Consider the following 23,733-nt stretch of genomic DNA (forward strand, 5'->3'; position numbering starts at 1 on the left):
GTTTCAAGGGTTTGACATTTCGTCAAACAGTTAGCAAGCAAGGTCCAGAACTACTGTAATAATCATGTTTGAAAGAGCTACTAATTATACCAACTGAACTACGACAATTTATCAAATACTTTAGAGCCAACTTTAGTTGCTAAATTAAACTTGCAAAGATTTACAATTGCAAATGTACTATGATATAATATTATTAACTAGATGAACCTGGCAAAGAGAAGAATCAACATTGAGTCTTCAATTGGAAACTGGTCTCCGAGCGCAAGTTTGTATTTCCTCTGCCTACCCAATATGGAAAATACTGATCGCAGACCTTACTTTGTGAATACACCCCCTATGCTGCCTCTGGCCAATTATAGGACGCCAATTCTGTTGGAGAGAACAATGGACCTAGCCCTCTTTTCTCTGTCACCAATACCCTCTTACCCTTGTTGATGGCGGTTTAAGCAATATTACTCTCGCAATGAAGGTTCGATAAGTCATGACTGGTGCGTGAGTTCGAACTGGAATTAACACAGTTCGTGTGACTTGCGGTTAATCATTCATATCTCATGGTCGCCCAGATTTTATTGATATCGCCACAGAATTTCAAGCACTCAAACTGATGAAGCAGTGTGGATTTGCCAATACTGGTCACTCGAATGCCAGACTAAAGTGCTGGCTATGCTATCCTTTGATATAATTCGGCAGTCCACAATGAATGTGGATTCAATGGTTAGCTTGCCGCTTGTGCGATCTAATATTAAACAGCACGCAATGAATTCATTCTTGCCTTCGGCTTGTCCTCGAGAAATGTCTGTCACCTACGATATGTGGATACTGAGTGCGTCTTCAATCAAAACCTTCAATCTTGCAATTTCTTTAAAATCTCCCAAATATATGATTGGCATTGGTGAAATAATATAAACCAGCCTGCCAATTTCCACTAGTCTTGTGCAAAGAACCGGCTTCTACACAAATGGCTCCTTCGGCCCGAACTTCGGCCCTAACAGTATGCGGAAATGCTGGCTAAAAAGATGGCGTGGAAATTCTTTCTTTACCTCCGATCTGCTCACACTGTGACTTGGAATTGATAGTCTCCCCTCAAATTGAACCCCGATGTAGATGACCAACTGCCGCATGGATAGAATTTACTCCAGTTTTTATGGTGATTAGTTCCACTCTCACTGATCCAACAATGAACAGCGATGCAAGAACCATAAAATTGGCCTTAAGCCACAGATTACCGTCCTGATGAAATGACTGAATGTCACCTCCAATCTGCAATAATTCAGATAATATTTCACACCCTCAAAATTGCGTACCTATTGAGAGTTATCGTTCTCAATGGCCCGTTGTGACAATTGCAAAAACCCTAGGTTCCACAATGCACCTGTGATGGAATCACAATCTGAAAACAAAGAGAGATAAACACTGCCTGATTCGAATGGAGCCCCGGGGTGCCTATTTATTCTTTTCTCTCCATCTTCTCCAGAGACTTCTAGAACATTTTCGATCTTATCTCTTGAGTGACTTTATTAAATATTTTATGATCCAAGTCACTTTATTAAATTAATTAAATATAAAGTTATCTTTTAATATTTATTTATTTGATAACTTTATAAGTAATTAACTTAATATCATTTATTTATTTAATTAAAATAATTAATTAGTCGTCCTTATAAAATATTCATTATTTTGGACAACCAGATTAATTAAATTAATTAAATCGAACTGTCACCAAAAATGGGGACATGACATTGACGACACTACACTATCTTATACATATACAAAAAAAAGAATCTTTATTATTTATTAATTAATTGGTGTCATTCCTTCAAATTTAAATTTTGAAGTTATCATTTCCCTCCAATTTCTAATAATTGAATAATTTTAATGAATTGTTTGATTCTTTAATTTTTACATAATATTACTTAATGATTCTCTAACTATTCTACTAAAAAATAATTAAATGATCTGTATTATTTAATTAATCATTTTCTCTAAAATTTGATTAAATAATCACATTATTTAACTAATTTAAGTCTTCTCATTTTCATCACCATAATTAAATAATTATTTTTAATTACGCAATTTACTACGTCTTCTAAAATTAAATACATGGTTAATTTAGTTAATTAATTTTCCCCCAAGACTAACTCATTATTCTTAAATAAATTATTTTATTTATTTATTCCCCCTCATGCACAGTTAAATAATCATTTAATAATTTAATTCTAATTATATTCTTGAGCTTCACCCCTCTTATATTCCACCATCTAACAATTATTTTCAATCAATTCAATCTTCTCATCAATGATATAAATTAAATTTAAAGTCTTTAGTCATGTTGGTGTCTTTTTTTTTTAGACTACTAGGTTGCTTTGAACCCAATATGAGGATGCAAAAGATGAAAACAAGCCTAAGGACTAGCTAGGTCCCATATTCAGCAAGATTAATCTCAGCTCTGAACCAAATTCAACAAAGTACACTAGACTCTACACTTCAGGCTCTGCAGAGCCAAGGCGGGTGCACCTTAGGGATATGAATGTGACTGGTTATTCTGATTTTCGCTTCAGACACTTGCTCACTAAGACCTCTTCTTTCAAACTTATCCCTTATAGCAGATATTGGTCACAATTTCTTCTTAGATTTGCAACAAACTCTTTGATTATAGTGGCAAGTTATAATCAAAAGGAAAGCTATCACAAATAAGTGTTGACCAGCAACTTTAGTTCTTCAGTGCATAAACGGAAAATTGATTTTGATTAATATGTGCATTTTGCAACCATATGAACCATCAATTTGCAACTGAAACTAATTGATCAGTGCCATATCCAATGTTATATAGAATCAAAACCAGCAACTTTAGACCTATTTAATTGAATTGCAATTAAATTTGTCAACAGCGAACTCTAAATTTAATTCTTATCATATCCCTCTCATATAACCAAAACCCTATCAATTACTGAAAGCAATTACTTAACTCTTTGAATTAAAAGCAATCAATAAGAGACATACAATTCATCCAAATTGCATTAAACTGAAAGAACTTTGTTTACTTCAATCCCAAGATCACAAATATACAAGAAAGGAGACAAAACTCAGATACACAGATATGCAGAACTTCCTTTGGTTTTAGTTTCCTTTGAAAACAAATACAATACTGGTATAGAATCAATATATAACTCAAAACTTGACAACTTGATCATTCATATCCATTGTATCTTTAAGTTTACAAAACTGAATACATTCATATAATTCACAAAACTGGACGGATTGTAAATGACATCAAACTGAAAATTCTACAGACTTCCGACCTCTACTCCACATCTTGGAAATCCTTATAAAGGATTGCAACAAGCTTCAGATGGAATGAGGACACATGTCAAAACCCTAATGGAAGAAAAAGGTGGTGAGACATGTATAGAAAGTTATACAAAAAACATTCTTCAGCATCCGATCCAAAAATAGGAAGGTAGTTGAAAAGTCAGCAAGTGACAATTTATTGTAGGAGCTTTAACTTTAATCCCTTTTGTCTTCTTCTGTCCTCACCTTCCTCAAAAGTTTCAAAATTTAATACACGTATCTATGAGAGGTTTACTTTTCTAATAGACTGCCCTATATATCTTATCTTATCTAAATCTCTTGCATAATTCTTTAGCTACTCCCTATTGGCAGAGCTTATATTTCTCCCACCGCTTCCCAAACATAGATCTCCCTTTTGGTGGGCCACTTAGTTGTTCTAACTTCTTCCAAGTCCTTTGTGGCTTTAGTCCACCTAACATCCATTATAGCTTTTGACTCCACTAAGAACCTATTTAAATCTATTTCAGCTCTAAACAAGTCAATCAAATTGTTGAATGGGACATCACTATTATCTTCAAAAATTGTTGTTGTGGTTTCCTGAGTTAATACTGCATTAAAGGAATCAGACCACTCATGCCAATCTCTCAAGTTGCTACTTGCATCTAAAATGGGTGGAATATAGGGCTCAATTCCCTGAGATAAAACTTTCAATTTTCCTTGTATTATTTGCATTTTTCCAGTAAAGAACCCAATTAATTCCTTTCCATCTCTAGGCCCTCCTTTACAATAATAATCTTATCAGGCAAATCTGTCTTTTTAGCCATCAACATAATAAGCCTCTCTAAGAATTGAATGTATGGCCCCCAAAGATTGAATGTGGGTGACAGCCATGCAAGTGCTTCATTGCAAAATTGCTCAGCATCTTGTAAAGAAACATATAAAGTGTGGGCCTATTGAGATATATTCTTTAAGGTTTCAACTTTGTGGCTTATCATACTTCTAAGGATAGTTGTCCTTACCTCATCACCTTGCTATGTTGACAAAGCATCAATGCTCATTCTTCTAGGCTGTGTATCCTCTAACTCCATCTCATCTGTTTGTGTAGTTGTCTCTGCTGTGACCTTAGCTGGTTGTTCCTGAACATCCTGTTCCCTGCTCTGTTCTACAGTGGCCATTTTCTCTGCATTTGACAGTTGCTCCCTTAGAGATGCAACTTCAACTCCAACCCTTGAACCTTAGCCTCAAGCTCTTCTATTTTCTCCTTGTAAACATGGCTCTTCCTGAGCTCATCCTCATAGAGCTTGCTGACACCAATGTAGTCATGGAAGGCTTTGGCTAACCTTGTTTCTATCTCCTCTACCTTGGCCTCATTCATAAATGAGAAGTGTTTTATAGCCTTGGAGATCTCTGTACTTGATGTACCTTGTAATGTCCATACTATCATGTTGCCCTGATCTATGCTCTGCACATCCATTAGTTTAGGCTTGTTTGTTACAGGAGCCATGCTCCATACTACTAAAGACTTGGTGTCAATGTTAAATCCAGATCCTCTCTGCAGTCCATCAGCACCATATGCCTCATATGAGATGGCATTGTTTTGTCTTCTAATTTGGTCAAGCATAAATGCTTGTTCCAAATCCCAACCAGGCACTAGTACCATTCCACTCCTCTGCACTAGATCCCTTGCCTCCTCAAGAGTCATTAACTCACTTTCAAGATCATAAGCATGCAGTTTCTCAACTAATTCTTGCTTCTTTTCATCTGATTCCCCTGGTTTCATCTTTAACACCAATTCACTCTATTTAATTTTATACAAGAAACTCTTGAACTCAACAAATTTGATGAATTCATCATCTTCTATGAATTTTTGGGCTTGGATGATCCTATCATCCAACCTTGCTGCTGCTAGTTCCAAGTCAATCAATGTGTTCTCTATTGCAATGACTCTGTCTTGTATATAACTTTTTCTTAAGTCAACAAAGTACTGATTTTTACCAAGCAAGATTTGCAGTGTCCTCTATTTTACTTTCTCAGGAATGTGCATTACATTCTGCCTCTTATTTCCCTCGGTGACCCATGATGCCTCAGCAGGCTCATCTTCAATCTCTAAAGTCACACCAGGTTCGAGGCTATCAGGATTCACCCTCTCTTCTTCTCCAAGTGGTTCTGCTGGCATATGTGCCATAATTTCAGCATGGTTGACCACCATCTTCCTTATCCTCTATGAGTAAGGGACATCCATGTAAAAGCCTTGGAAGTTGGGATCTATTCTTTTTCAATTCCCTTTCTACCCTCAACACATCATCAAATTTGGACAGTTTGTCAGCTACCTCCCCCTCAGTAACAATATTGGGAATGAGGTCTTCATGGGGCAACTCCTTAGTACTTGGCAACACATAATTTCTTATTTCCTTCAGGGTGTTCCTCATCCAGTTATTAGGATCATACATTCTATATGGGCTAGTTGATAAATTGTAGTGATGGAGATAAGAATGAATTTGATCTAAGGATTCCTTTCCAATTGAAAAGTCCCCCACCGTAAAACATCTACATAAGAATGTGCCTCTATGCACCTTTGGTCCTAGATACTCCCTATTTACCATGAATAACTGCCACATGAATTCAATGATGGCCAATCTAGGGGGAATGCATTTTGGCAATATATGGGGTGGTTGTGGACAATCATAGACTCTCATAAGGGAAAAGGTTGGAAACAAAAAGATATCTCCCCAGTTTTGATCTAATCTTTTATTTTCTGGGAGTAGGGCTAGTCTTAAAACACTCTTCAAAATATCAAGGGCCCTAAAATAGCCTAGATTTAACATTTTCATGATAACTGTATATTGAAAAATGAAACAGAATTAGAGTAATGATAGGAACTATCCCATACCTATGTCCACAGTTGAACTAGCAAATCTCCATTGGCATCAGAAGTGTGAAAAATAAAATCTAGGCTTATATACCCCACATTCTTGTACAGGATCAGGTGCATCACCAATGAGTAATGATGGAACTTGAAGTTTCCCATATCTCCATTTTGTGCTAGTCCAATATTCTCCTTCATTTTTTCCAGAATATACTCTACATAGTCATATTCTCCACCATGGTAGGAGTCTTGCACATCTCTGGCAATGATAAATTGGGTTCCATAAACCATGTCAATTCCATCTATGCCAACTACCTTGTGGACACCATATACTATTTTCAGAAAATATTCCTTGAACTTGTCCAAAGGCATCTTCTTCTCCACCTCCTTAGGGTAATCACCCACTTGTTTGAGGTCCATGGGGATTTGCTATAGCATCGACTTCCATGTGTAAGCTTTGGTGTTTCTTTCAAATTTCTCCTACAGGTCAACCAGGTGTACTAGTTCGCTTATAGCACCATCCAATTCAAATGCTTCAATGAAAGAAACATGGTCTAGTGTGCATAGAATAATTCCATCCCACTTGTGGAAAGACTTAGTGGTCAGGTTGTATGATTTGATTAGGGCCTTTACTAAATCAACATCCACAAATACTTTTGGAAAGATTATCTTCGCCAGATTCTTCTTCCATGGATTGCAAACAGGGATCTTCTCTGCTCTGTTGCGATAGAAGTATCTGAATAACTCATAATCAGTGACTCCAGGGCATGTAGCATCTCTGCAAAATATATAAGGGTCTCTAAAATCATGATCATTTGTAGAAATGGCATCGGAGGATTCTGAGAACAATTTGATCCATTCTTCCACAAACCTATAAGGTTTCTTCTGCCTAGTTTTCCCTCCTTTTGAAGCTGAAGTTTCTGCAACTTCCATGTTTGAAGCTTGTATCTCTTCTATTTCTTTGTCAGACATCTTAAAAGTAGACTGGAAATACTGAAAAATTCTGCACTTAGCTCTGAAAACAATAATCTGCTCGCACTGAAAACTCTGCAACTACAACTGCTGGAAATTTCTTCTCTCTGCAAATGGTAATGAATCATTGGATTATGGAATGTTTTATGTTGTGCGTACTCTCATCAACCTTCTCAGTGCATTGATATTATGCATGCTCAAGCTTTAAATTCAGTGTTGTTTGTCACCTCAGATGGAGCGTCCACATAATTATCAAGCTCAGGAACTTCTGTACTTTATTCAAATTCCATTGGTTGTAGGCATGCTGTCGTTATTTCCAGCTCAGAAAAGTAAAGTTCACTTTTTATGTCAAACTAGGTTTTACGATCTTACGACACACTCTGAAGGAGCTCTTTGTATTATCTTAGGTGGAGAACATTTGCTTTACAATCTTACGACTGATCTAGAATCAAAACATTTATCACATTATCATAAGCCTTGAAAATGGCTTTCACGATCCTACGATATACCATTTATCTTGTCTTTGGAACTTTCCTTTAAATCCCTTTATCTCACAAGACACAATGTATCTTAAGATCACAACACCGAAAATAGTGAACAGCTTTAAAAGCTGCGAAGTTATGCTAAGCAATTAATAAACCCCTTCATAATATCGTGTCTCCACTTTTAGTTCCTTACGACCTCCCGATCACGGTCACTAAACTGACTTCGTAACATCGGAGGTTACCTTTAGCTACTATTACTGACCTACGACCACGCGATGACAATTTTTCTTCCTCTATAGTAGCCTTAGAAGCATCAATTTTCATCTTCACGATCTCACGACCTAACACTACTTCATAGCTTTGTAAAGCTATTGAATTGCCTTTGAGATCTTACGATCTATTGCCTCTCATAGCATCGGAAGTCATGAACTGCCACGTCTCAAAACCTTATGCAAATGCGCCTGGCCCCACCTTGCTTTATAATTTGATCCTTACAATCTTACAACCACTTCCTTATCGTGTCGTCAGACAACTCAAATCTTGCTCTTATGATCTTACAATCATAAGCCTTTTCATATCTTCAGAGGTCTCCATTTCTACCTTTACGATCCCACGATCACCTATTTGTCATAACATCGTACACCCTATTTTAAACCCTTCCATCAAGCACTTAAGATGACACAACACAAGGGGAGTCATAAGATCGGAGACTTCATTTTGAACACTTACGATGCTACGACCATATAACATATCTTAAGATCGGGAGTCTCAGTACATTACCCCTACGATCCTCCGCTAAACCTTACATCATAACATCGGGAGAGGGAAATTTTAAGCTTATGACTAGATGCCTAACCCTTGATCGTAAGATCGTATCATATGATTTGAATGACATACAATCTCCCACTTGAAAGAAAACCTAGGATAAGGATAAAAAGGATCTCGGATTTTAATGAATTCTTTCATGACAAGGGTGAAGACACAACCTTAGGATATCACATTATTCCACTAGGGCAAAATTAACCTGGTTAGGGTTCACTCTGGAAACTAATAACAAATAAAGCACAAACCCTAACAATGCAACATAGTTCAAATTATTTTTCACAATGAATTTTGAAAATTTAGTAGAGTGAAAATAAGGGCTATAAAGTTGCGCAATCAGTTTGCCCTCAATCAGCCAAGATATCTACTCAATCAGCTCTGTCATGTAGCAGTCAACTATCAATTTGTCTCAGTCATCTATCCAATTAGTCCAATATGAATTAATCCTAGCCCTTCACTATCAGTCAGCACCCCTCAATCTAAACCATTCATTTAAATTTAGGATTCTATAAAATAAGATTCAATTCTCATAATTTGATTAACCTCTATGATTATTTAATCAAATTTTAGAGAGATTAATTAAATAATAAAATCATTTAATTAATTTTAGAAGCATAATTAGAGAATCTCAAAGAAATACTAAGTAAAAGTTAAATATTTAAATAATTAATTAAGATTATTCAAATATTAGAAATTTGAGGGAATAACTTAAAAATTCAATTTTGGAAGAATGACACCAATTAATTTTTTTTTTTTAAAGGTGGGTTAACCACTGTATTCTATTAATACATATACATGGTTCAAAGGCTAATCAAAAGAAAGAACTAGGAAGAAAACTCTGAATGCCAGCCTAATTAGTAATTACAATAGAGAAGTAGAGAAAGAAGAGAAGAGAAGGGGCGATCTAATCATCAAGATTAAAGAACGAGAGCCCTTTGTGATATGACAGTCTTTGTCAATTAAAAATACCCAATATGACATAAGATGGGAATATAAGCTCATGTTTTGATGCATCAAGCTCTCACTTAAAAGCTGTGACTTTAATTTTTAATAACCAAACCAGTAGCCCAATGTTAATATATCAGCATAAGCATCATCAAATATAACATAATTGAATGATATTTGTGAATAAAAACATATGCGCTCTGAACTAAATGTCAAGCTTATCATGCTCAATAATCTCTTGTAATTGCTGCCATTCAAAAAGATGACTATGAGGGCTGAAAGCTTCAAAATTAACATCATCACAGCCCAGATTAGCAAGAAAATCTGCTACTCCATTACCTTCTCAGCAGGTATGCGAGATACAATGATCTGCAAGAGAGTCTAAAAGATCCAGATTTGGATCATGATATACATGATTTTTCAGTTCATGGGTCATCCATTGATGCATGCATTAATTATTACCATGGAATCACCTTTGATATGGATTGTTTTAAAATGTCTCCACTTAGCCAACACAAGCCCAATGAGCAAAGCTTGAGCTTCAACCATGTTGTTAGTTCCTGGGGGAATTGGGCCAGATTTAATTGCTTGCACTATACCATGATGGTCCATTATGCAAATATCAATCCTCGATATACCCAAGTTACCCCTACATGCTCCATTGAAGTTAAGCTTCACAAAACCAGTAGAAGGGGGAATCCATTTAATTGTTGAATGATCCTGTGGTGGTTTCAAACTTCTATTAGGAACAGATCCAAAAAGTGCAAGCAAGCATTTCCATGACACCAATTAATTAAATTATAAAGGTTATTTAATTCAGTTAGACAAATATTAGTAAAAACTGTTGTGCATAGCCGACGGTAAATTTATTTTATCTTCATTAATTAAATAATTGGTATTACTCAACTAATCTCTTTCTCTAAAATTTAATCAAATAGTGATTATGTTAATTAAATTAGGTCTTCCCATTTTTGTCACCATCATTAAATAATTATATTTTATTACTTAAGATACCGTGTCTTCTAAAATTACACAAATGATTATTTAATTATTTTGTTTACCCAATGCTAACTTCTGATAATAAAAATATATTTAATTTATTTATTCCCCCTCTTGCACAATTAAATAATTTAATCATTTAATTCTAATTATATTCTTCAGATCCACTCCTCTATCTTCACTGACTAACAATTCTTTTTTTCAACCAATTTAGACCTCTCATCAATGCAAGCACTTAAATTTTAAGTCTTTAGTCATACAGCCAGTCAACTGTCAATTTGGTTCAGTCACCTATCTAATCAGTCCAGTCTAAATTAATCCTAGGCCTTCATTATCAGTCAACACTTCGCAACCTGAACCATTCATTGAAATTCAAGATTTTATAAAATGAGATTCAATTCACATAATTTGAGTAACCAAAATTCTCAAATTTTCATACAATTTTGATCTCAAATCAAGCAACAATTAATCTCATTAATCAGATCCAACAATTTTGGTCACTTTACAATTTTAACCTTTAAACCTTTCAGCAACTGATCTCATTAATCAGATCCAAGCATTCAACCAATGACAACAGTATACATATGAAAATCACAAAATAACATTAAAAACATTCAATCACAATTTGACACCAGTATTTAATGTGTAAATCCAAGTTGGGTAAAAACCACTATGGGAGTTTTCACCTACAAAGAAATTCACTCTTCTGAAGTGAGCTCGGTTAAGAGCTAACCCTGTTAAAGGTTACAAACACATTTGTTAGATGTGACCCTGTTAGGGGATTTTCACCAAAGAGCCACTAGATATTTCACCCTTCAATGAGTGGCCTGGTTAGAGAACTTATACATTTGTTAGAATGCCACCTTACAAATCATTTACAAAAGGAACTATTAAATCCACTTGGTTTAAAGATTTTTTACTATAATGGTTAGAAAGTAACAATGAAATGATCCGATAAAATGTGCTCAATCATACAGCTAGTCAACTGTCAATTTGACTAAGTCACCTATCTAATTAGTCCAGTCTAAATTAATCCTAGGCCTTCATTATCAGTCAACACTGCTCAACCTGAACCATTTATTGAAATTCAAGATGTTATAAAATGAGATTCAATTCTCATAATTTGATTAACCAAAATTCTCAAATTTTCATGTTGTCATGTAGGAGCGAATTTGAGAGCCAGAATTGTAGAAGAGAAACAAAGAAGAAATTGGTGATACCATTGTGCATTGCTTATGTTGACTTATCCTTTATGCCTAATAGGTTAATTATTTGACTTTCTCTTACCAGGATCAGCTCATCACATCATTATTTACAGTAGTTTCCCCCGTGCAAGGAACCAAGCGGCCTCTCTCATCCTCCTTCTTGGACCCCCCGGGTTGTGCGTCCTCACACGGCCTCCTTATAGTTATTGGCCTCCTCCACACCTTCCTCCAGCTTCCATAGGTACTCAGCGATGACTTGGTGTCTCTTCCCACCCTAAGACCTGTCCTTCAGTTCTTGACTTTTTCCTCGTTATTTGGGGCAGAGTGGGGTTCAACTTCTCTTCTCAACTCCTCATTTTGATTCTCTTTGTTGTTGTTTATGGTCCTTTCCCTGGGCACAGTTAGGTGGTCCTATTGTTGGCTTTTCCTTGGCCAAGCTGTTGTAGTCCCTTGGACCCGCTCGTTGCTCTTTGGTTGGACATTAATAAATTTATCTTCATCATATTTTTGGATAGGTGTATGACTTATGCAATTAGATTAAGATCTTTTGTGGCTGGCTAGTTACTAATCTTGTTGCAGGCTATTCATCTGAAATTTTACAGCCCATGCAAGATCCAATTTGGCAAGTTTTAGACACTAGAATGATTCACGAAGTAGATGGAACCAATTGTTAGACTTTGAGCAACAAAGTTGTTGCTTCTAGGCAAATCTGCCAAAAACAAATTCCTTCCATAATTAGTTTCAAAGTCAACAAGCAGTTCTTGATGTTGAACATGACCTTGGGTGGTAAGAACATGTCAGCTAAGTCACAGAATAGGGGAACAAATGAAAAGCTTACATATGTTAGTGTTCGTAGCTGCACCAGAGATCATTCTCACTTGTGTTGATTTTTTTTTAAGCTTTCAGATTTCTTCTCTTAAACATAACTTCCTACAGAGATGATTTGGTTGTGATGTCTTCACCAACATTGATGTTTAATTTTTGCTCATGTGTGATGGTTACTGAAGAGCAATACGTCATGGCTGCTGAGTCAGCCTCATCTTCTCGACTGTTTTTGTATTTGATGAGTTGGAAATGAATTGTCTATTTCTCATAACTGTGATCACTCGTGGTGAACTGGAAGAGCCTTCAAGTGTCATACTCACATGAGATTGTCATGTGTGCTGGCTGCCATCAGATTAAGGATGACAGTTTTTATCCTCGAAGATTTAATATATCTGATAAAGTTCAATAAAAAGATATAGTCTAAATGTTGATGGCAGACCAAATTTGTAACTGTCATCAAGTGTTTAATGTCATCCAGTGATGACTCTTTGGTGACTATCCATTTGAGCTCTTCCGAGTGGTGTCAAGAAACAACGGAGTTTAGAGATTGCAGTTAATCACTTAAGAAAGATAAGATAACAATTTTTGTGGTCAAGCGAGATTTTATTGGGTCTGCTTTTGGCACCATTGTAACTGTTTACCACATAGGTTAATTAAGAAATGCACCCAGATAATGAACATGAACAACAGTACTCCTTTATTCGCATATGCCAACAAATTACATAACTAGTGATAAGATGATTTACAATGATCCCAGACGCGGTATAAATACTTTCCGCCGAACCTTCCCGAAGGAGTCCGTCGTCTACAAAACATTACCAATCTACCTGTCGGCTACAAAATCTGTCCGCTACAAACTAGTTACCGACGACGTCGGCTACAGAGTACAAAAACACCGACGACAATCAAGCCGGCTAACATCATCCCCCCCAAAAAGAAAAGTCGTCTCCTGACGACTAACAAAATATCTGAGACAAATTAACAACCAAAATACATTAAGTGACTAACTACAAGATAGATCTGCCATATCACTTTCTCATTCGTTTTGTGCCTGCACCAAACTGGTCTCCAACCCCCGTTGCATCTGTAGCCTCTACTAAGACAATACTGTCTCCTCAAGTTGACCTTGATAGCCAACCGTGCTGCTTTCTTTGTTTCCAACTCCTGGGTACCCCGAGCTAAGTGTTGCTATACTGCCTCCAACTAGATGACCAGCTCCTCCCGAGCTCTCTATGCATCCACCAAGACAACCTCACGTCCAACACCTACTCCAAGTGCCTCTGGTACACAAACACTCCATGCCTGCAGCAACTCCAAGTCTTCATCAACTGGTCATATTTTCCACGAATGATATCTGCAACGACTGGGGGTCCAGGGGGCAACACCCTCGACCCCGCAGAGTTCGCAATACAAGGCAATTGCCGCCAAGACCAAATTAGCACTCCGAAACCCGCACAAAATTGCATGGAACACACTATTTTTGCAATTTTTTCTGATCCCACACTCTTTCTAGCAACAGTTGATGCTTCCCCTTCCCTTTGACATCATCAATTACTCGTTCCAAACTGCTTCAATCTGTTATCGTTTTTTTTTTTTTTTTTTTTGAACAAGTACAATAACTCAATTTTGCCTCTTGCCATCTTGCAACGACGAGGGAGACGTTTGGACTTGGCCATGTAGGGACGACGATGGAGTCTTCCTGGCATGGTACATCTTCAGCTTCGACCCATTGACTATCTCAAGCACTTCTTGCTCGTCCAAGGTTGACAATTTAATTGCTCCATTGTCACCGACCTCCCAGATCTGGTATGGTCCGACCCATCTGACTTTAAACTTTCCTGGCTTAATCTCATTCCGCCCATCATACTTCAGTACCAATTGCCTCGGCTGAAGCCTGTTGAGTTTGAGATGCTTATCATGCCACGCCTTACGAGACGTTCTGTGTCACCTCCGTGGCCCACTGCGCCTACGGTCGTCGCTCATCTAAATTATTTCCTTGCTGCCAGCACCCTTCAACTAATTTTATGGTGCAATGTATTCTTTTCTTTCTGTGCGGTCCGTTCACCATGAACCGGACAGTGGGATCTTTCTTTTTTCTAGGTTCGGACTGTATGTTCTTCCCCTCAACTTCAGCCGCAACCGCCGTTCCTTCTTCAACTTCTCTGTATTCCTTCGGACATTCATTTTCCTATGTTTTCTCACCTTCGTCAACCCTTAACATATTACAACTTGGAATTACAACTTGGAAATAGTTCGTAGTCTTCTATCTACCAGTGGAAAAGGCTATTCACCGAGTCTAGGTCGTTGTCATTCGATCCTCCTTCTAGTCTCAACACTCCTTCGTCCAGTTCCATTCTCCTCTTTCCTTCGTCGTCACTTTTGCCTTCACCTTCTAAGTCTGACGACGCTACCTCCTCACCTACCATTTGTGTGTGCAGGTCAATTATGAATCTTTTGCCTCCACGCTCCATTGATAGGGTATTTCGTTTCCAATCATGTTTTACTTTTGCTTGCAGCAACCAATTTCGTCCCAGAATAGCATCATATCCTTTTCTTTTCAATGGAATGACCACGAAGTCCAATAAAAATAGTTGCGTTCCAATAGTTACCTGTTGCACCCTCAAGGTTCCCAACGGTTTGATCCTGTGCTGGTCCGCCGTGAGCAACTGGAATGTAGGTGGCCACAACGTCAGCTTCCCCAACTTCTTCCAAGTATCCTCCAGTAACACATTCACGTCGAACCCTCCATTGGCAATTGTATTTGTCAGAACATTTCCCAAAATCCCCATCTCGACGACCACCAGATGCCTTCCCGTTGTGAGTGCCAAAAGCGTTGGGTCTGTTACCGTTGTTCCACTACTGTCCCTTCCTGTGTCCTCCGTTGCTTTTGGGAACGGTGTATAATTCAAAATGGTCGTCCGTAACTAGGGCATTGTGAGAAGGTCACTTATCTTGACTGGCACCTTTGTTTGTAAAGATCTACCCTACAATGTTTTGTTCCGCGAAGTTCCTTGCCGAGGTGTCGGTGATGTCTTTCAACTGAGATGTCTCTGTCTGCAATGCCTTTTCAATTTCCGTCCACAGTTCCCCCAATTTCCTCTTTTCATCCGCCGGGTCCGAGTACACCTTTGCTTGCCTCCGTGTAATTGCCAGAACCTCCTCTTCGTCCGTCCCGACAGTGATCAAATTTACTCTGGATTTTGGGCACTTGGCATCTTCATAGTCACCGAGTCCGCACCATCTACATAATAGTTTCGGTGTGTTTCCCGTTGTACATTCCCGCACAAAATGACCCCACAAATTACATGCTCGACATTGAACAATCGGCCATCCATTCGCATCGTACTGGATTCGACTTCAGCTGCCATTGTTATTGTTATTGTTCACATTATTATTGTTGTTCTGCTCTCTGCTATTATTTCTGTACCCACCCGAAGTGGCACCATCAATGTTTGCATTTTCGTTCCCTCCGGACATGGAAGCTGCCTATGTCAGGAGCACTTGTTGATGTCCTCTAGTTTTCATGTTGAAGGGGCATTCTTTTGTCGAATGGCCCATGATCTGACAAATGTCGCAGAATTGGTTCTTTGGACAAGATCCTTTAGTATGACCGTCGATCTTACACTCCGTGCACCACAGCTCACTTCCTTTTGTCTCCTTCTATAAATGTTTAAACCCCTTCATCATGCGGATCATGTCCTTTTGTAGGGCGCAAACCTTCTTGCTACTGCCTTCATCATTGCTATCTTCTCCGGAAGGCTCGTTGTTATCAGAATCAAATGAGCTAGTCTTCTTCTTCTTCTTTGTCTTCTACTCACTTTTGAGGTTCAATGCTCTATTATAAGCTTCCGTGTATGACGACGGCGGCACAATTTTCATTTTCTTCCGCAAGTTTGGGCGTAGACCTTCCACGAACCATCTTTTCTGAAGTCCGTCCGCCAGCTTATTTTCCATTTTGTTTATCAAGTCTTTTAATTTCCTAGCGTAGACATGGACAGTTTCATTCTTCCCCTGCTTAGTATTGAAGATCTCTGCTACAATTTCATTATCATCGCGCAACAATTGAAATTTGGCCAGAAACTCTTTTTTAATGTTATTCCAACTGTCTAGCTTCTGCAGATCTGTACTAGTAAACCAGTCAATTGCCACGCCCCGTAGGATGGCCGAAAATTGCCTCATCCAGTTGTCTTCATCAGTTATGCCATTTGCCCTCCAAATCGTTTCACATGTTTTGCAGTGTCGAATGGGATCGGCTGTACCATTGCCATCGAACTTCGGCAATTTTTATTTCGGTCCCGCCATCACAATTGGTTTTTGTAAATAGGCGTTGCTCAGTCCTGCAACACTGGCACTGTTCACTCCCACACTATGGCTTTGCACTCCCACACTGGCGATCTGCAATCCCACACTGGCGGACTATTCTCCCACACCGGCAGTCTGCAATCCCACACCGGCGGACTCAACAGCTACGAACCTTGGTGAAAAAGGATCTTCTGAAGTTGTCCCCTGTCGAAGTGTATCTCGGATGAAGAGTTCACTCCACGCTCATGCTCCCTTGGCACTCCGAGCCGTATGAGTCAATTTTCTTCCGTCTGGATTCTCTTCCCTCGACGAATACAAATTCAAAAATTCCTCCCTTGCTTCCTCCACCAATTCCACCCGCTGTCGAGTCTCCTCCAACAATTCTTCAATGCTCTTGTTTCTGTCGGCAATCTTCTGAAATCTCTTTCGACACTCGACCTGTTGTGCCAAAATTAAATTTCCTTGCGCAGTACGGATTCCATCTTTGCCCTTGACCTTATTCTGATCCTTGTTAAGCTGATTTGGCATTAATTTTCATTCCTCCCACCTTCCAGGTTCATAGGGCAACGGCAGCAAATGTTTACCGCATAGGTTAATTAAGAAATGCACCTAGATAATGAACACGAACAACAATACTCCTTTATTCGCATATGCCAACAGATTACATAACTGGTGATAAGATGATTTACAATGATCCCAGACGAGGTATAAATACTTTCTGCCGAACCTTCCCGAAAGAGTCTGTCGGCTACAAAACGTTACCAATCTACCCGTCAACTACAAAATCTATCTGCTACAAACTAGTTACCAACGACGTCGGCTACAGAGTACAAAAACACCGATGACAATCAAGCCAGCTGACAGTAACTACTTTTTTCCTCATCTGCTTCAGGCATTCTTGGGTGTACAATCAGTGTAGGATCGCATTGTACATCAAGAAATTTCATTTTTCTGTGTGATATATATGGTTGCTATTTATACATTGTAAATACAAAGCAGGTGTTGCTTGATTTGATATTTGCAGATATCTTTATTGTATAGAATTAATCTGATTTCCTCCTCAAGTGAATGTGATCTCAAAAGTCAGCAGATATTGTATTCAATTATTCATCACTATTTAATAAAAACATTTTTCTTAGTGGGGCTGGATTTTTCACTCAAGTAGGAGGGATTTCCCAGGGTAAATATTGGTGTCATTTGTTTGTATATTTTTCTGAGGTTTTGTTAATTGCATGTAATGCTATTCTGGTTAGAAAATTTAACATGGTATCAAAGCGGGTTTAAGGAAACAATCCAAACCAAAATAGGACATTTAGATTCTAGAAGAATCAACATGTCTAATGGTGTTGATACCTTGTTTGATGATTCACTACAGGTGTTTGAATCTCAGCTATTGAAGCTTGTCGTGCAATATTTTGTGTTGGGGTTTGAATTTACATTCTTTGTTTGCACTATAACTGTGTGATGGTGAAAGACCTGTTAGCATATTGTGAGGAAGACCAAACAAAGAAGAGATTTAAGTATTTCATATTGATCATGATTTTATATGTTCAATTCATGCAATAACATTGAGAGTGGTGAATCATTTACGCTTCTAGTATTAGTCTATTTGACTCTATTACTAATCCCTATAAAATGCATCCAGGATGGACCGAGAAGCATCAAGATGATGTGAGATTACATGCAAAGTCATGAACATGGGAAATCCTGCTTTCACTCATGGGGCTCAATTGGTTACTCAACTTCATTAAAGAGGAAGAACCTATTCAGATTATCATTAGAGGAAGAAAGAGCATTCAGATGGAGACTATTCAATTGCAAAAAGCAGATTAAAAGAGAGCTTATGCGATACAAGGAGAATGCCTAATTTTTTGCAAGCTCATGTGGTAGTGATGTTAAGAGCTCCCTATTTGGTCAACTTGGAATCAGCTTCCTTATTGTGATAATCAAAGCAGTGAGAATGCAGCCCCTGCTGAGAGGGAGTTTCTGTTTAGAGAAAGTCTCAACCATTCATATACATGTAGTTCTTCTCTATGAGGGAGAAGATCGAGGTGAAAACCCTTATTAAAGAGTTCTCTACAAGAGAAGTTCAAAGTGAAATTCCTTGCTAATGAGTTCTTCTCTATGAGAGAAGTTCAAGGTGAAATCCCTTGTTAGTGACTTCTTGTCTATGAAAGAAGTTCAAGGTGAAATCCCTTGTTAATGAGTTCTTCTCTACTCCCTTGTTAATGAGTTCTCTGTAAAAGAAGTTCAAGTTGAAACCCCTTGTTCAATCCTCTGTGAGTAGGTATAGTGGATCCACTCTTTGTGAGTAGGCATGGTGGAAATGCATTCTTCTCTAGGAGAAATCTGAGGTAAAGCCATCATCCCACCATGTGCGAGAAAGTATGGTAAATCCACCCTTTGCATGTAGGCCTAGTGGATGTCATGGAAGGAATTCCATGATGTAGCACTTTTGTTTATTCAATATCTACAAGTAACTATGGCGAATATTGTTATGCTAAGATAACAATTTCTATTGAGAAAATTTGTGATGAGATTTTGTTATTGACATTTTTTTTGGTTGCAGCTTCTTATACTTGTCATGTTAAGCGATGACAAGACATATGAATGATCTCTCACTTACTAAGAGGGAGTGTTAGTGTTTTGTAGCTGCATGAGGGATCATTCTCACATATGTTGATTTTTTTTCTATGCTTTCTCAAATTTCTTCTCTTAACCGTAACTTCTCAGAGAAATGATTTGGTTGCGATGTCTTCATCGGAATTGATGTTTTACTTTTTCTTATGTGCGCAATGGTCTAATATCTCAAGTGTCAGTTTGAATGGACTAATCAAATTGTTGTACCCAAAATTAAAGTTTGAACAGACTAATCAGTGTTTTGGCCTACATCTTCTCTGCTCAAGTGAATATTCTTGTTTAGGAAGCCAGGTGACCTTGTATTCTTGTTTGTGCAACCCCTGTACAGGTGTTTTTCCTCCATTTTTAGATAACGCAACTGTCAGCATCACAAGTTGCAAAATTCCCTCCAACCTACCACAGCCCATGCATAAGATTTTTTGCAGCTTTTTACCATTTTTTCTGAGAGAACAAAGGTATTTTAGAAATTTGCTCAAGTTTTAACATTTTCTGGTATAAAATTGTGGTCTCTAATGCATCTCAACTTGTGCTTTGACCAACACATCTGTTCACTAAGGATTCTGATATGTAACAGCTCAGATTCTTCCCTTGCATGAAGATCATTTATTGGCCAATTTTTTCCTTAAAATCATATCCATATTTCTACTATTAGCCACACGTAACGTTTATAAGGTGAACAATGTTTTTGAAAAAGAGTTTTTGTGTGATGCTTTTCTCCAAAGCAGTGGAGGGTTCATGACCTAGCTTTTAACAAGTCTTGTGCATCTATAGTTTCTAACTTTCTAGGGCTCATGGGAATGTAAGAAAATTTTCTAATTTTTTTAGTAGACCTGGGTTTGCCTGAGCAAGTAGTTTTTGATTGATTTTTGGACAAAATTATGGATATTCAGAGATTTCGCATGATTTTTTAAACCAAATCACAAGTTTCAATCTTTTTTCCAATTTTTTATCAACAAAAATAAAAGGTATTTGAGAAGTTATTTTTATCTTTTTTTTCATGCCTCTAGATAGCGAGAGGGATTGCTTCATTGCCCAACATCATGTTGGAAGGCAGCCAAAGATTTAACAGAAAGCATTATTATACCTAGAAACAATGCATGCTCACCATTTTTGAGAACCAATCTCTTGATCAACTTGTTCTAGGTAAATCTACTCATCCCGCAGTTGGTAAAGACCAAAACAAGTTCAATGAGCGTAATCGAGAAGCAATTATGCTACTCAAGTTATTTTTCATTGATGAGATGCTTCCAGAAGTGACATCTGGCAAGAATAACAAAACTACTACAAAATTTCATAATCACTTGAAGGATCTGCACAAGACATTAGATATAGGAAGAGAATTCTTCCTTAAAAGTTCTCTATCATGATGAATCGCAGGATGTCTTTGTAGGATCATTTAATGAAGATCAAAGACATTCATGATCAATTGGAGGCCACCAAACGCAAGATGGAAGAGGAGGATATGGTGGTTATCATGATGAAAAGCTTACCACAATCCTATGAGCAGTTCATCAAAACTCTCAACATCACCTCTACCAACGTTGATTTAAAGTTTGATGATCTGCAAAACAAGCTCTTACAGTAGGACATGAGGAAGCTGCAATCTGGTAGCAGCAACGAGACAGCCAATTTGAAACAAATTCTGAATAGCCACGATAAAGGCAAAGACAAGTGCACTCAGCAAAAAGGGCATGGCAAATCTGATGATTCTTCACAAAATCCAAAATCTATCACATCACTATTGTAGCAAGCTTGGTTATACGAAATTCTGCAAGTGGTTTTCTGATCAATAATCCAACCAATGAGGTCTCAATTGAAGGCTCATCTCCTATAGCATTCGGGGGGGAGTCAGCCTTCTACACATTCATGGCCAAAAGACTAGCAGATCATGTCAAGTCTTTTGCATTGCAATTAACAGAATGACCATTAAGGGAGAGTTTTAAAGTAATATTTCTATATTTACCTTATAATGGTCATTTAAGATGTTTAGTTAGTTTTTAATAATTTTCTATCATGTAAGTTGTTTAATTAGTTTTGAGTATCTTTCTATTATGTTTTTAGTTCTCGATCATTTTGTTATGGAAAGGTCATCTGCAATCTCTTATAGTTATTTAAGGTCTATTCCTCTCATTTATAATTAATCAATTATCTAAATCATTTCACGACTGGTCTGCAAGAGCCAACAGTTATTTTTCATTTTGTCTTGTGGAGGATGATAATGGCTGGAAACAGTATCTCCTCTCCTCTCCTCCTCCATCAATGTTATTGGAAAACAACCAATTTGAAGCATGGGGATTACAAAAATCAGCTGTATTTGTAAACTTGTGCAAAGACTGGGATTACTATTTATTGGAAAACAACCAATTTGAAGCATGGGGATTATAAAAATCAGCTGTATTTGTAAACTTGTGCAAAGACTGGGATTTGGACAGTTTATCGTGTAATATTCAAACTACAGATTTTTGTAACAGGAAACTGAAAAACAGGGTTTTCATGAAGTTGCAGGTGAAAGATGTGTGCAAAGCTCAGTTGTTCAGAGCCATGAACTCATTCCTTGTCCTAGGAACATTCCCATACATGGAAGACTGAATTATATTGATTGAGGACCTGGTACAGATCACTGTTGTTGGATTTTTCATGTATTGTAGGTTTTTCCAGGGTAAATCTGTGCTTCGAGTCTTGTTTGCTCATTATCCCTACTGCTCTTTGTCTTTTCCAGTGTTTGTATGTTGATATGGACGTTCCTATGCACTACTTGAATATTTTAATAGTATAAAGTTGACTTTTTCATCTCATTTTGGAGAATAATGTGTGCTAGAAAGTGAAATCTGTAGGTGAACTGTTAGATAACTATCCTCATCAATTCACAGATCAAGGAAAGAAATCACAGTGTCTCATCAATAATTGAATAGCTGATTACTTATTACCTAATGAATATTGTGAACGCATGCTTGCAAAACACTAAGGGTTCTTGTTCAAGTACATTGTGGTGAAAAACAGACTAGAAATCTAGGACCGCCCAAGGACAACTTCCAACGCTGATTATTGATTAACCTGAAAATAATTCATATCCTTTTTTAGGGAAAAATATATATTTCCACCAAATACTGTAATGTCAATCACAGAAAAAAAATATGAAGAAAGAAGAATAATCCAACATGCCGAATGCTTTCATCTCCAAGGTACTTGCAAAAACCCAAAATGTCTCAAAACCATTATCCCTCACAAAGAAATCATTTTCTATTTACTGACTATTTGGAGTTCCTTGTCAGTTCATAAGTATCAGAGAAATCAGAAGGAATAGATGTGCTTTTAATACACATCAACCAACAAAAATCATGTGACTGACCTCAAAATGTTTGCCAAATAAAACTCATAATCAACTGAAAATGATCTTAAGCAATTGGAACATTATTAAGTAGTTGAGCCAACAAAGTCAAGATGAATTAAATTGACTGCAATGAGTTGAGTTAGCAATCATTATGAAACCTAATAAACTAGACGTAAGGTAAAAGACCAGTAGTTGAAGACATGACACATCTGTATCTATAAAACCAGTTGCATCTTCCCTTCTGTGTTCATGATTATCTCCCAACCAATTTCTTGATAACTAGGGAATCGGTGCATTGAAATTCAAACATTTGGATATATGAGTTGCATAAGCAAAAGTTAAAACAACATTTAGACAGAGTCAAATTGTTTACCTCACACTGCTCAAGAAGCCTAGAATCACAGGCACGCCATGCACAACGCCAGCTATCTTCATCTTTAAAAGCAAGAACATAGGGACCTTTTGAGGGATCATCTATTTCACCTGCCTGGACAGGAACTCGTAACAAAGGAATAACAGGATCAAATGCAATTGTTGTAGCTGTTGGTGAAAGATCTACAGAATTATCATCCTTCATATTTCTTACTTCACCACAAACCCCTAAACAGTGTAAGACAAACAAAATTCTATGAGTAGCAGCTTTCCGACATAGCAACTGTTACGTCTTCAAGTAGGCTAGAGCTTCTGACTAAATCTCTTACCATGTTATATTCTACATCTTTTAAAAACCGTCTGTCACACCAAATTATCGAAAATAAATCTATCCTTGTGCAATGATATGTTTCCAAATGATTATAAACAAGGGGCGCAAGGGCCAAAGTTCCTGCCTTTATGATTTTATATGATTTTATGGTTGATTGAAGTAGGTTTTGGTTAAAATATAATGTATTCAGTTTAATAAAATAACAAATAAATAGTAATTACAAATAGAATATTATAGTGGTAAGCTAAATTAAATTACAGAATATATAGTCAGTATATTATTAAATTATATAACTGCAATGATATATATTAATTAAAATAGTAAAAAAATATATAAATAAATATTATAGT

General features: G+C 37.3%; 1 protein-coding gene across 1 annotated transcript in view; it reads right to left on the reverse strand.

Moving 5' to 3' along the window:
* The window catches only part of LOC149553321 (uncharacterized), a 56,570-nt gene extending 33,062 nt beyond the window's left edge, over window positions 1-23,508 (reverse strand). Inside the window, exons 1-2 of the mRNA XM_089788781.1 lie at window positions 23,382-23,508; window positions 23,054-23,280 (exon numbers count right to left, since the gene is read on the reverse strand). Coding sequence (XP_089644907.1) covers window positions 23,054-23,257 — 204 coding nt within the window. The 5' untranslated portion in view covers window positions 23,258-23,280; window positions 23,382-23,508. The remainder of the gene's footprint in view (window positions 1-23,053; window positions 23,281-23,381) is intronic.
* Window positions 23,509-23,733: the final 225 nt, after the last annotated feature.

This window comes from Cupressus sempervirens, chromosome 6 (assembly GCF_028749045.1).
Source record: "Cupressus sempervirens isolate cs-2001-9-10 chromosome 6, ASM2874904v1, whole genome shotgun sequence".
NCBI lineage: Eukaryota > Viridiplantae > Streptophyta > Pinopsida > Cupressales > Cupressaceae > Cupressus > Cupressus sempervirens.